This window comes from Pan paniscus, chromosome 18, assembly GCF_029289425.2.
Source record: "Pan paniscus chromosome 18, NHGRI_mPanPan1-v2.0_pri, whole genome shotgun sequence".
Lineage (NCBI taxonomy): Eukaryota > Metazoa > Chordata > Mammalia > Primates > Hominidae > Pan > Pan paniscus.
Window position 1 is genome coordinate 77,424,119 of NC_073267.2, and position 14,860 is coordinate 77,438,978.

Genomic DNA, 14,860 nt, shown 5'->3' on the forward strand with positions numbered 1-14,860 from the left:
GTGTTATACAATAGTATCATTCTACCATTCTCTCTGTGTATCTTGGCATGGGGAAAAATTTTTGAGAAAAAGTACAGCTCTGGAAGAAGGGAAGCAGTTCTGCTTGTTGAGAGCTGGAGAGAGACTTATTTATTTGAACTCCCTTTCCTTCCAGGAATCTTACTCAAGGAGCATTAGGCCGGTTTGTGTTGGCTAGGTCATCACTGAGCTAATTCTTGGTACAGCCCTCTGTTGCCGTGGTGTCTGATGTGATGCTAAGGTGGAAACGTGTGATGTTTTCATTTGCTGGGAGAAAGTTTTCTTTCCAAGCTGCCAGCCTTGAAATGGCCTCTCAGGGCATCCTAAGAGTCATGTATCAAGGGACTTTTGGTGTGGAGCCATCCAGGCTGTAAGTTCCTTAAGAGTAGAGACTATGGCCGCCTTCTTTTTGTTTGTCGCAATCTCTGGCAGAGTTCCTGACCCACAGCAGGAATTCAGTAAATATTTCTGGGTTGAACGTTGGGATTTTGGAAGGAGAACCCCAGGTGCATTGCCAGGGTCTGTATTTCTGATGATGGCAAGGTCTCACTCTGTTGCCCAGGCTGGAGTGCAGTGGCATAATCATAGCTCACTGCAACCTTGCCTTCCCGTGCTCAAGTGATTCTCCCACCTCAGCCTCCTGAGTGGCTGGGACTACAGGCACACAGCATCACACCCAGCTAATTTTGTTTTTTTGAGACGGAGTCTTGCTTTGTTGCCCAGGCTGGAGTGCAGTGGCGCCATCTTGGCTCATTGCAAGCTCTGCCTTCAGGTTCATGCCATTCTCCTGCCTCAGCCTCCAGAGTAGCTGGGACTACAGGTGCACGCTACCACGCCCGGCTAATTTTTTTTGTATTTTTAGTAGAGACGGGGTTTCACTGTGTTGGCCAGGCTGGTCTTGAACTCTTGACCTCATGATCCACCTGGCTCAGCCTCCCAAAGTGCTGGGATTACAGGCATAAGCCACCGCGCCCAGCCACACCCAGCTAATTTTTTAAACATTTTTTGTAGAGAGGCCAAGACAGGCAGATCACTTGGGCTCAAGAGTTCGAGAACAAGCCTGGGCAACATGGTGAAACCCTGTCTCTACTGAAAATACAAAGATTAGCCAGGCATCCTAGGTACTCGGGGGCTGAGGCACGAGAACCGCTTGAACCTGGGAGGAGGAGGCTGCAGCGAGCCGAGATTGCGCCACTGCGCTCCAGCCTGGGTGACAGAGTGAGACCCTGTCTCAAAAAAAAAGAAAAAACTTTTTTTTTTTTTTTGTAGAGACAAGGTCTTGTTATGTTGCCCAGCCTGGTTTCAAACTCTTGGCCTCAAGTGATCCTCCTGCCCTGGCCCCCAGAGTGTTGGGATTATAGTTGTGTGCCACTGCGTCCAGCCTCATTTCTGTAATTATTGAGAAATTACTACCTACTTCATTTTAGTAGACAGTTTTTCTTTCTTTTTCTTTCTTTTTTTTTTTTTTGGAGATGGAGTCTCGCTCTGTTGCCCAGGCTGGAGTGCAGTGGCGCGATCTCAGCTCACTGCAACCTCTGCCTTCCGGGTTCAAGCAGTTCCCTGCCTCAGCCTCCCGAGTAGCTGGGATTACAGGCATGTGCCACCACACCCAACTAATTTTTGTATTTTGAGTAGAGACAGGGTTTCACCATCTTGGCCAGGCTGGTCTTGAACTCCTGACCTCGTGATCCGCCTGCCTCGGCCTCCCAAAGTGCTGGGATTACAGGTGTGAGCCGCTGTGCTCAGCCGGTAGACAGTTTTTCAAAACATGTCAGTAGAATATAGAGATATTTGCAGGTGACAGCTTATAAAGCTTTGCTCGGAGAGGGCAAGGTTCCTATGGTTCCTTGCCTGGAAGACATTCACAGACCCTGCCTCTATGGATAGGAAATTGTTTCAGGATTCATCCTTGCTCCCTGCCCTGGGACCCCTAGCTTTCCCCAGAAATGGGGCTAGGTTTGGCAGCTTGTGAACAAACTTACTTTGGCATTCGGATAAGAATCTGTAAAACTCAAACAGACTTCCTTCATTGTTGAGGATATTTACAGGGTGTCCAAAGAGTGTGGCTATGGTTTAACCACCGATCTTGCCTCTTCAACATTTCTAAGGTTCTAGAATTGTTGACTTGCAGCAAATAGAAATCCAAGAGCCAGACCACTTTTTTTTTTTTTTTTTTTTTGGAGACGAGTCTCGCTCTATGGCCCAGGCTGGAGTGCAGTGGCGGCGTGATCTCAGCTCACTGCAACCTCTGCCTCCCAGGTTCAAGCGATTTTCCAGCCTCAGCCTCCCAAGTAGCTGGGATTCCAGGTGTCCACCACCACACTTGGCTAATTTTTTTGTATTTTTAGTAGAGATAGGGTTTCACCATGTTGGACAGGTGGTTTCAAACTCATGACCTCAAGTGATCCACCTGCCTCGGCCTCCCAAAGTGCTAGGATTCCAGGCATGAGCCACTGTGCCCTGCCTTTCTTTTTCTTTCTTTCTTTTTTTTTTTTTTTTCTTGAGACGGAGTGCTGCCCTGTCGCTTAGGCTGGAGTGCAGTGGCATGATCTCAGCCTACTGCAACCTCTGCTTCCCAGGGTCAAACGATTCTCCTGCCTCAGCTTCTGAGTAGCTGGGATTACAGGTGCCCACCACCATGCCCAGGAAATTTTTTTGTATTTTTAGTAGAGACGGGTTTCACCATGTTGGCCAGGCTGATCTTGTACTCCTTACCTCAGGTGATCCACCTGCCTTGGCCTCCCAAAATGCTGGGATTATAGGCGTGAGCCACTGCACCCGGCCAGACCACATTTCATTTGCTCTGAGTTCAGCAATTTGATAAGTACCAAGGGAGTTCTGGAAACCTGAGAATGGCCCCTTCCCTCAAGGGTCTGACAGCTGTAGTGATCAAAGGCAGTCTGGAGTAGAGCAGTGAGCAGTGTGACTCAGATTATAGTTGGAATGGAGGTTTCTAAAGCAGACCCTTCAGGAAAGATCCTCAGGAAAGCTTTGTGGGTTCACCAACTCAGTGGCATGGGGAAGGATCAAGGCCTTGACTGGATGAGGCCCAGCACTGCTGGAGTCTTTCCGGAGTGATAGAAGGAGCCCCAGATGGGGAACTAGGATATTTGGGTCCAGGATGTTTGGTCACCACCGTCTGAGTGGCTTTGGACGAGTCTCTTTACCTCTCCTGGACTGTCATTTCTGTAGATTGTCAGTGAGGACGATAATGCTGAATGCTCACACCCATTGCCACACTCTGTCCAATGTGTGTGCCTTCTTTGAAGAGTGCTTTGGACCAGGCTGGGAGTTTAAGTTTTGGAGGCAGACTCTAGAGAGTTGGGTACTTTCTGCAAGATGACGTAGTGTGACACTCCTGGGAAGTCTCTTCCTGAAGCTTCCTTACTCATCCTTGCCCATCCCTACACCCACCGTGATCTCTGGGCTAGGGGCACACACAAGAGATGCTGGGAACAGGAAAAGGCTCTGCTCTTCTTCCTAGGAGCTTTACCAGCCACCTCCCGTGTTATAGAGTCTGCATTTTCACCTGACCACAGTGTGGAGAGGGAGTTTAACAGATGTGATGGGACTGTGGAGCAGCTGTGATCACCTGGGGGCTGTTGCCCATTGTCCCCACCTCTCAGCCAGCACCCTCTCTTCTCTACTTTCTTTTTTTTTTCCCCTCTCTTGGCCAATTTGGTCTAATATCATCCTCCAGTTTCAATCTGTAGTTGGGATGGTGGAGTACCCGCATCAGCCTATCTTTACAGAGTTTCTGATTGGAATCAGTGGGAGAGAAACTATGTCTCAGGAAGACAGAAGGAAGGTCAGAGGGAAAATCATTGACTCTCTTATTGCTGACTGACTATTTTGTTTTCTTTCTTTCTTTAAGAGACGGAGTTTTGCTCTATCGCCCAGGCTGGAGTGCAGTGGCGCGATCTCAGCTCACTGCAACCTCCGCCTCCTGGGTTCAAGCAATTCTCCTGCCTCAGCCTCCTGAGTAGCTGCGACTGCAGGCGCATGCCACCACGCCTGGCTAATTTTTTTTGTATTTTAGTAGAGACGGGGTTTCACCGTGTTGCCCAGGCTGGCTCAAACTCCTGAGCTCAGGCAATCCACCTGCCTTGGCCTCCCAAAGTGCTAGGATTACAGGCGTGAGCCACCATGCCCAGCCTTTTTTTTTTTTTTTTTTTTTGGAGACATGGTCTTGCTCTGTTGCCCAGGCTGGAGTGCCATAGCACAAACACAGCACACTGCAGCCTCGACTTACCTGGCTCAAGCTATCCTCCACCTCAGCCTCCTGAGTATCTGGGACTACAGGTGCATGCCACCACGCCTGACTAATTTTTTGTAGAGATGGAGGTCTCACTACATTGCCCTGGCTGGTCTCAGACTCCAGGGCTCAAGTAATCCTCCCACCTTGGCCTCCCAGAGTGCTAGGATCACAGTGTAAACCACTGCGCCCTGATGCTGACTTACCTTTGATCCCTGTAGGTTTTATTTGTTTAAAGTGAAAAGTGAGGCTGGGTGCAGTGGCTCACACCTGTAATTCCAACACTTTAGGAGGCAGAGGTGGGCGGATCACTTGAGGCCAGGAGTTTAAGACCAGTCTGGCCAATGTGTTGTAACCCTGTCTCTACTAAAAATACAAAAATTAACCAGGCATGGTGGCACATGCCTGTAGTCCCAGCTACTTGGGAGGCTGAGGCACGAGAATTGTTTGAACCTGGGAAGTGGAGGTTGCAGTGAGCTGAGATCGTGCCACTGCACGCCAACTTAGGTGATAAAGCGAGACTCCATCTCAAAAAAAAAAAATAATAAAAATGAATCGAAAAGTTAGACCTTTTGTTTTTTGTTTTTTTGAGACAGTCTCGATCTCTCACCCAGGCTGGAGTACAGTGGTGCGATCTCGGCTCACTGCAACCTCCGCCTCCCTGGTTCAAGCGATTCTCCTACCTCAGCCTCCTGAGCAGCTGGGATTACAGGCGCGTGCCATCACGTCCGGGACTAATTTTTGTATTTTTAGTAGAGACGGGGTTTCACCCATGTTGGTCAGGCTGGTCTCAAACTCTTGACCTTGTGATCCGCCCACCTCAGCCTCCCAAAGTGCTGGGATTACAGGCCTGAGCCACTGCGCCCAGCCAGGCCTTTTCTTTTATAAACCTTAGGTTTTTCCCTGAGGACCAGACTAGGTCCTCATTTAAACAAAAATTTAAACAAAAATACCCAGTACATGTGCCTGTAGATGACTGTTTATTTTGTGAATCTAGGGTTCTGCTTCTTCACCAGGAAGAAGTGACATCTGAGTGGCTGTGCTGGGTTACTCATGCAGTTTGTCTTGCCTCCGAATGGTGGTAGATGTTGCTTACTGAGTGGTCGTGGGCATCGGGGTGAGGGACCTGTGTTCTGCCTCAGGAATACCAGCCCGAGAGGAGCTTCAGTCCTTCACTGCATGAGGTGTTGTGTTTTCCCTGAAAGAAGAAATAAGTCTGCAAAATTCCACAGTCCATAGTTCTATCCTGTGGCCTCTGCGAAAAGGAACCTCGGTTCTAAATGCCTTTGTTTAACATTATTTCCTAGTTGCCATGTGGAACTTCCTGTGCATTTGGGTGAGAACAGCCGCAAATCCTGAAGAGCCTTGTGGAGGAATCTTTTCCTCTTATGTGAAGAAAAATAAACAATATTTTTTTTTGGTTTGGTTTTGTTTTGCTTTGTTTTTCAGACAGGATTTCTGTCTCCCAGGCTGGAATATAGTGGTACCATCACCGCTCACTGCAACCTCAACCTCTTGGACTGAAGCAGATCCTCCCACCCTAGCCTCCTAAGTAGCTGGGATCACAGGCACATGCCACCATGCCTGACTCAATTTAAAAAGTGTTTGGCAGAGATAGGGTCTTTCTGTGTTGCCCAGGCTGGTCTCAAACTCCTGGACTCAAGTAGTCCTCACGCCTTGGCCTCCCAAAGTGCTGGGATTACAGGCATGAGCCACTATGCCCCATAGATAAACCTCATTTTTTCCTCTCTCTCTCTTTTTGTGATGGAGTCTTGCTCTTTTGCCCAGGCTGGAGTGCAGTGGCACAGTCTCAGCTCACTGCAACCTCCGCCTCCCAGGTTTAAGCGATTCTCCTGTCTCAGCCTCCCCAGACATCAGATTCTGTATCCAGTAACCCACAGTAAATGTCACATGGATGGTCTACATGCACCCCACACATCCAAAACTGAACTCTTTCCACTGCTTCCCAAATCTGTGCTTCTTGCTACACTCCTGACCACTTGCCACTGAGCTGTGCAAGGGACGGGGTGCTGTCCTCATTCTTCCTTCCACCCAACATGGAAGTTCTGCTGCTGATATCTCTCGATTCCACTCCACTGCTTGGGGCACTACACTCTTTTTTTTTTTTTTTTCCTTTTTGAAATAGGGTCTTTCTCTGTCACCCAGGCTGGAGTGTAGTGGTGTGATTATAGCTCACTGCAGCCTTGATCTCTTGGGCTCAAGCAATCCTCCTGCCTTGGCCTCCAAAGTAACTGGGACTACAGGTGCATACCATCATACCCAGCTGATTTTTTTTTTTTTTTTTTTGAGACGGAGTCTTGCTCTGTTGCCCAGGCTGGAATGCAGTGGCATGATCTTGGCTCACTGCAACCTATGCCTCCCAGGTTCAAACAATTCTCCTGCCTCAGCCTCCAGATTAGCTGAGATTACAGGCGCCTGCCACAATGCCTGGCTAATTTTTGTATTTGTATTTGTATTTTTTATATATTTTTTGAGACTGAGTCTCACTCTGTCGCCCAGGCTGGAGTGCAGTGGCGCGATCTTGGTGGCTCGCTGCAACCTCCGCCTCCTGGGTTCAAGTAATTCTGCCTCAGCCTCCTGAGTAGCTGGGATTACAGGCATGCGCCACCACGCCCGACTAATATTTTTGTATTTTTTTGGTAGAGATGGGGTTTCACCATACTGGCCAGACTGGTCTCGAACTCCTGACCTTGTGATCTGCCCACCTCGGCCTCCCAAAGTGCTGGGATTACAGGCATGAGCCACCGCGCCCGGCCTAATTTTTGTATTTTTAGTAGAGACAGGGTTTCTCCATGTTGGTCAGGCTGGTCTCAAACTCCCTACCTCAGGTGATTCGCCTGCCTCAGCCTCCCAAAGTGCTAGGATTACAGGCGTGAGCTGCTGTGCCCGGCCTACCCAGCTAATTTTTTAATCTTCTAGGGACAGGGTCTCACTGTGTTGTCCAGGCTAGTCTCAGACTCCTGCACTCAAGCTATCCCCCCACCTCAGCCTCCCAAAGAGCTGGGATTACTCCCGGTGCTGGGATGGCCACACCTGGCCAATGGGACACCACACTCTTACTGGTCCTTTTTTAATTTTTTTTTTTTTTTTGAGACAGAGTCTCGCTCTGTCGCCCAGGCTAGAGTGCAGTGGCGTGATGTCTGCTCACTGCAACCTCTGCCTCCCGCATTCACGCCATTCTCCTGCCTCAGCCTCCCGAGTAGCTGGGACTACAGGCACCCACCACCACGTCCGGCTAATTTTTTGTATTTTTAGTGGAGACGGGGTTTCACTGTGTTAGCCAGGATGGTCTCGATCTCCTGACCTCATGATCCACCCGCCTCGGCCTCCCAAAGTGCTGGGATTACAGGCATGAGCCACTGCGCCCAGCTCTTACTGGCCCTTTTAATCCACTTTGACCCTCCTTCAGGTCAACCTCATCCTTCTCTCTAAACACAGATCTGAATGCCTCTTTTCTTGTAAACTCTTTCGTAGCTCTCCTTCACTTCCCAGGAAGGTCCTGGTCCTCACTTGTGTTGCTCTCCATAACCACCTTCTGCTGACCTTCTATAACTTCATCTCCACATCCCTGCCTTTGTACCACCAAACTGCCCATTCCTAGATGCAGGATGTTACTCTGGGTTTCTGAGCCTTTGCAGTGTGTTATTCTCTCTCCCTGAAACACCATTCCCACCTTTCCTCATCTGACTCATTCTTGCTTCAAAATTCAGCATAGAGGTAACCTCCTTCAGGAAGGTTTTCCTAACCCTGGCTTCACTCTACATTATCTACTATTGGTTCTTAAGCTTAACACTTAACCATGTTATACTGAAATTATGTTTTTGGCTGGGCACAGTGGCTCACACCTGTTATCCCAGCACTTTAGGTGGCCAAAGCTGGCGGATCACTTGAGGTCAGGAGTTGGAGACCAGCCTGGCCAACATGAAACCCTTTCTCTCTACTAAAAATACAAAAATTACCCAGGCGAGGTGGCAGGTGCCTGTAATCCCAGCTACTTGGGAGGCTGAGGCATGAGAATCGCTTGAACCCGGGAGGCAGAGGCTGCAGTTAGCTGAGGTCGTGCCAGTGCACTCCAGCCTGGGTGAAGGAGACTCCGTCTCAAAAAAAGAAAAACAAAATTATTTGTTTTTATGCTTTTCTCTTTATTTAGATTGTGAGTTTATTGACCATGTTCTACTTGTTTGTGTGTGTGTGTGTTAAAGTATAACCTACATTGGACCATGTTTTATTTATTCCTGTGCCCCTGGTATCTACTAGATATTTAATAATAAATGTTTTATCTGAATTGTTCATTTCTCTTCCAGTTCTATTTGTCATAATTTTTTTTTTTCTTTTTGAGACAGAGTTTCACTCTTGTTGCCCAGGCTGGAGTGCAATCACGCGATCTCGGCTGACTCTAACCTCCGCCTCCCGGGTTCAAACAATTCTTCTGCCTCAGCCTCCCAAGTAGCTGGGATTACAGGCATGTGCCACCAAGCCCGGCTAATTTTGTATTTTTAGTAGAGACAGGGTTTCACCATGTTGGCCTGGCTGGTCTCGAACTCCCGACCTCTGGTGATCCAACCGCCTTGGCCTCCCAAAGTGCTGGGATTACAGGCGTGAGCCTCCGCGCCCAGCCTTTTTTTTTTTTTCTTTTAAGACAGATCTCACTCTGTTGCCCAGGCTGGAGTGCAGTGGCACAATCTTGGCTCACTGCAACCTCCACCAGGTTCAAGTGACTCTTCTGCCTCAGCCTCCCAAGTAGCTGGGGTTACAGGTGTGCATCACCATGCCCGGCTAATGTTTTTGTATTTTTAGTAGAGATGGAGTTTCACCATGTTGGCCAGACTGGTCTTGAACTCCTGACCTCAAGTGATCCGCCCACCTCGGCCTCCCAAAGTGCTGGGATTACAGGTGTGAGCTACCGGGCCCAGCCTGTGTGTCATAATTAATAGGAAATCCTTATCTCTCTTCAACCCTTGGGGTCCTCAGACATAGAGAAGAGCCCTCTCATTAGAAAGGTGGTGACCTCTGGAAGCAGTAACTTCAGCACTGCACCTTGTCCGGGGCCCCACCAGCCCCAGGGTATTTAGTTCATGGTTGGAACATCTCTGTCTGGGAATCAAACTGGAAGGGACCCTGGATCCCCATCATAAGGAAGCAAGATACCCTGATCTTCATCCTGAGTTAAATCTGGGTGAAACTGCCAGTGTCCTCTCTGAGCTCAAGCCCCTCTGACTCTTTTTTTTTTTTGAGACGGAGTCTCACTCTGTTGCCCAGGCTGGAGTGCAGTGGCAGGATCTCGGCTCACTGCAAGCTCCGCCTCCCGGGTTCACGCCATTCTCCTGCCTCAGCCTCCCGAGTAGCTGGGACTACAGGCGCCTGCCACCACGCCCGGCTAATTTTTTGTATTTTTAGTAGAGATGGGGTTTCACTGTGTTAGCCAGGATAGTCTCGATCTCCTGACCTTGTGATCCGCCCGCCTCGGTCTCCCAAAGTGCTGAGGTTACAGACCTGAGCCACCGCGCCTGGCCAACTCTTTTTTTTTTTTTTTTTTTTTTGACATGGAGTCTCACTCTTTTGTCCAGGCTGGAGTGGGGTGGCGCAGTGTCAGCTCACAGCAACCTCTGCCTCCCGGGTTCAAGCAATTCTTCTGCCTCAGCCCCCCAAGTGTCTGGGATTACAGGCGCCCACCACCACACCCGGCTAATTTTTGTACTTGTAGTAGAAATGGGGTTTCACCATATTGGCCAGGCTGATCTCAAACTCCTGACCTCAGGTGATCTGCCCGCCTCGGCCTTCCAAAGTGATGGGATTACAGGCATGAGCCACTGTGCCCGGCCCCGCCTCTGACTCTTGAATGAAGACCAGGCGAGTTTTGCAGTCACTTGGTGGCAGTGTGCTGAGGCTTGTGGTCCCAAGTTCACTGGGGTTGATTCCAGCAGCTCTGGGCCTTGTGTGGGATTTCAGCCATCCATGTAGTGTGCTGGGGAAGTGTGAGACCCTGGAATAGGGAGTTAAACTGCCAGGGTGGGGACAGTGCATTAGCAAAGGAGTGGAAGCCTTTCAGGAGAATGAGGGAGAGCCCCAGGGAAGTGGTTTGTTGCTTGTTACAGAGGGACCAACCCCTGTAGGAAGCCTAAAGGGCTGGGAAAGATATGCATGAAGGAGGCCTTGGAGAAGCAGCTTTCTGAGCCCTGGTGGGTGATGGTGTTAGAGAGCAGGCCTCCAACACTTCACACCCCCTTTCAGAAAAGATGAGTCAAGAGTAATAAGAGGAATGATTTTAACATTTTAGAAACATGGGCCTTCGGCTAGGATAAGGGGCCCAGGCAGAGGAGTGAGGAGGGTGGGCGCCCTGACAGCTGAGGCTATGCGTGTTCCTGCCCCCTCTCAGGGTTGAAGAGCAGCATGAGACTGAGGCCCAGGGAGATGAGTCAAAGCCGTGAAGCTCGGGCCATCTTTTCAGCTAGACCCTGTGTTGAGTCTGGGCTCTTGAACAGCAAAGCCATACTCCCGACCAGGGAAATAAATGAGAGCCAGGACTTCAGTTTTTTGTTTGTTTGTTTGTTTGAGACAGAGTCTTACTCTGTCACCCAGGCTGGAGTGCAGTGGGGCAATCTCAGCTCACTGCAGCCTCCGCCTCCTGGGTTCAATCGATTCTTGTGCCTCAGCCTCCCGAGTAGGTGGGATTACAGATGTGTGCCACCACGCCCAGCTAATTTTTGTATTTTTAGTAGAGATGGGTTTTCACCATGTTGGCCAGCTGGTCTTGAACTCCTGACCTCAGGTAATCCACCTACCTCAGCTTCCCAAGGTGTTGGGATTACAGGTGTGAGCCATCTCGCCTGGCCAGGAGTTTGGTTTTAATGAGACTGAGTTTCTGGAGAGGGAGGGCTGAGGAGGATGGCTGATTTCCTTAGAGTTGTCCTGGCTGTGCTGACTTGTTCTCTCTTTGTGTGTAGGTGTAGACGGGGCACTGCCTTCAGAGCAGGTCCTGCCAGCCTCGCTGGAGAGGATGCCCTCGTGTCCGTGATGGGCTGTGGGACAAGCAAGGTCCTTCCCGAGCCACCCAAGGATGTCCAGCTGGATCTGGTCAAGAAGGTGGAGCCCTTCAGTGGCACTAAGAGTGACGTGTACAAGCACTTCATCACAGAGGTGGACAGTGTTGGCCCTGTCAAAGCCGGGTTCCCAGCAGCAAGTCAATATGCACACCCCTGCCCCGGTCCCCCGACTGCTGGCCACACGGAGCCTCCCTCAGAACCACCACGCAGGGCCAGGGTAGCTAAGTACAGGGCCAAGTTTGACCCACGTGTTACAGCTAAGTATGACATCAAGGCCCTAATTGGCCGAGGCAGCTTCAGCCGAGTGGTACGTGTAGAGCACCGGGCAACCCGGCAGCCGTATGCCATCAAGATGATTGAGACCAAGTACCGGGAGGGGCGGGAGGTGTGTGAGTCGGAGCTGCGTGTGCTGCGTCGGGTGCGTCATGCCAACATCATCCAGTTGGTGGAGGTGTTCGAGACGCAGGAGCGGGTGTACATGGTGATGGAGCTGGCCACTGGTGGAGAGCTCTTTGACCGCATCATTGCCAAGGGCTCCTTCACCGAGCGTGATGCCACGCGGGTGCTGCAGATGGTGCTGGATGGCGTCCGGTATCTGCATGCACTGGGCATCACACACCGAGACCTCAAACCTGAGAATCTGCTCTACTACCATCCGGGCACTGACTCCAAGATCATCATCACCGACTTCGGCCTGGCCAGTGCTCGCAAGAAGGGTGATGACTGCTTGATGAAGACCACCTGTGGCACGCCTGAGTACATTGCCCCAGAAGTCCTGGTCCGCAAGCCCTACACCAACTCAGTGGACATGTGGGCGCTGGGCGTCATTGCCTACATCCTACTCAGTGGCACCATGCCGTTTGAGGATGACAACCGTACCCGGCTGTACCGGCAGATCCTCAGGGGCAAGTACAGTTACTCTGGGGAGGTGAGTCTGTCCTGCCCCTGTCCTGGATGTTGGGGAGGCACCTGCGGGGGCAGGTATATCCTGCAGCTCTCAGTCAGAGGTATGTCCTCAGGGCCATGCTCATGAGGGCCAGGTAGGTCATATAAAAGGGACAAAGTGAGACTATCAGAATGTAGTTTGGGTTCCCTCAAGGTGAGCCCTGAGACAAGGACTTGGGAGCAGATAGTTTATTTGGGATGTGATTTGAGTAACTAAAAGTGAAGGAGTGGGGAAAGTGAGGCAGGAAGGGAGAAAGTCAGTAGAGTATATTGAGAAATGGACTGCCACTGTGGGCCACTGGGAACCTTGGTAATAACCATGTGGAATGTGCCTCATAGTTCTACCACCAAAGAGCAGGAACGTGAGTTTCTTTTTGTTTTGTTTTTTTTAATCCACTGACTCCTGTACTTCATGGGTTGAGAATTTCTTTGAGGACACTAAATCCCTGGTGCTTCTGGGCTGTCCTGATACCAACTAGTGCTAGAGAAAGTCTTCAGGCAGAGAAGCAGAGAGATGCAGGCACTGGCGGTGGGAAGCTGTTGCCAGGCACCAAGCAGTGTGCCACAGCTGCAGATGAGCTCAGGGGGTGGGCTGAGAGGATGTGGGCAGGGCCTTCCCAGCATCTGCTCTGTGGGGCCCCAGCCAAGCTAGACTGAACATGCCCATCTCAGAGAGCAGCTTCTCATCACTGTCCAGTTTCACCACACAATGAGGACCTGGTGTGTCCAGATCTGATTTTTTTTTAGAAGAGAAACCAGAAAATCTGATCTTTTATTTTTTGAGATGGAGTCTTGCTCTGTTGCCCAGGCTGGAGTTCAGTGGCACAATCTTGGCTCATTGCAGTCTCCACCTCATGGGTCCAAGTGATTCTCCTGCCTCAGCCTCCCAAGTGGCTGGGATTACAGACCTGGGATTACAGGCCCGCACCACCTCCCCCAGCTAATTTTTGTATTTTTAGTAGAGACGAGGTTTCGCGACGTTGGCCAGCCTGGTCTCGAACTCCAGACCTCAGGTCATCCGCCGGCCTTGGCCTCCCAAAGTGCTGGGATTACAGGTGTGAGCCACTGCACCTGGCCAGAAAATCTAATCTTAAAATGTTAGAATATTCTGATTCACATATTTAAGCAGCTTCTTGTGCGCCAGCAAACACTAACCTGCAGGTCACATTCAACCGCCAGGCCGTCAGTTTGTGTCTTTGGATCCATTGATAGTCCTGATGCCTCCAAAAATGTGTGAGGTTTCAGCACTGTTGGGAGCTGAAGGAAGGTACAGAAAAAGGGAGGGCTGGTTGGTCCTTAGGAAGGATGCTGACTGGGTAAAAGACAAGGCTGACTGCAGGAAGCAGCAAGCATGGCAGCTGGAGCCTAGTGGTGTGCTGGGAAGGCTGTGAAGAAGAGAGTCTGTGTCGGCTTTATGTGGGAGCGAGGTGAGCTTGGCAGGATGACAAGATTTTGCCAAGGCAGTGAGAACCCCTTCTTCTAGGGGGCTCCCCATAGGGTGTTTCCCTCAGATATGGACCTGCTGAGGTGCTATCCATGCCTCTTGTACATCTTCTGTGGAGGGGAAGGAGCTCTGGAAGCAGCTTCCTTCTGTGGCCCAGCTTTCCTCCCAGGGGTGTGGGCTGGGCCTTTTCTGGCCCCAGCCAGCATTTCCTTCAAGAGTCACCCAACAGCTGGCCAGGTGCGGTGGCTCACGCCTGTAATCCCAGCACTTTGGGAGGCCGAGACAGGTGGATTACTGGAAGTCAGGAGTTCAAGACCAGCCTGGCCAACATGGTGAAACCTCCTCTTTACTAAAAACACAAAATTAGCCGGGCGTGGCAGCGGGCACCTATAATCCCAGCTACTCGGGAGGCTGAGGCAAGAGAATCACCTAAACCCAGGAGACAGAGGTTGCAGTAAGCCAAGATTGTGCCATTGCACTCCAGCCTGGGCAAAAAGAGTGAAACTCTGTCCCCCCCCCAAAAAAAAGAGTCACCCAACAGCCTCACACCACTTACTTTGCCTTTAGCACTTGAGGTCCTGTGCTGTATCACCTTCCCTGACAGCTTCTGGATGTGGCTATGGGGTCCATCGGGGACTTCCTCCTGCTGGGGAGGGGGCTGGCATTCTCTAGGGGCATCCCCATGTCATGCCTCTCAAAGGTGGCACAAGGAAGGGAGGGAAGCTTTCCTCCTGAGGCTGACTCTGTCACAGGCACAAGGGAGGGTATCTGTTTGTACCACTCTTAGGAGATCGTTGCGTAGGAGTCAGGCAGGTGGTGAAGATTTATACCAGTAACTGGGATCTGTGGGCCTAGGGGTGAAGGGGCCACTGTAGACCACTAGATGCTTACTGCAGAGTGGTCAGCCTTGTGGAGAACTCAGTCCTGGCCCACTGTCATTCTCAGATTTTATGTGGACAGGTGGGTTCTGCAGAAAATCTGGCTGTCACATGCTTATAGCACTGAGCAGTAAATGGGACCATACTGGTACTGAATGAGAGCCTGGGAAGCCAGAGAATAGTCCCTAATACTCAGTTAAAAGTCAGGAGTGCCCAACAGTGAATTAACTGTTACACTCGGGACCATTCCAGTCTA

At 50.6% G+C, this 14,860-nt stretch overlaps 1 protein-coding gene across 1 annotated transcript in view; it reads left to right on the top strand.

Moving 5' to 3' along the window:
* PSKH1 (protein serine kinase H1) overlaps positions 1–14,860 on the top strand; it is a 36,192-nt gene that overhangs the window by 3,952 nt on the left and 17,380 nt on the right. The window contains exon 2 of the mRNA XM_034940475.3: positions 11,239–12,265. Within this exon, the coding sequence (XP_034796366.1) occupies positions 11,309–12,265 (957 nt within the window). The 5' untranslated portion in view covers positions 11,239–11,308. The remainder of the gene's footprint in view (positions 1–11,238; positions 12,266–14,860) is intronic.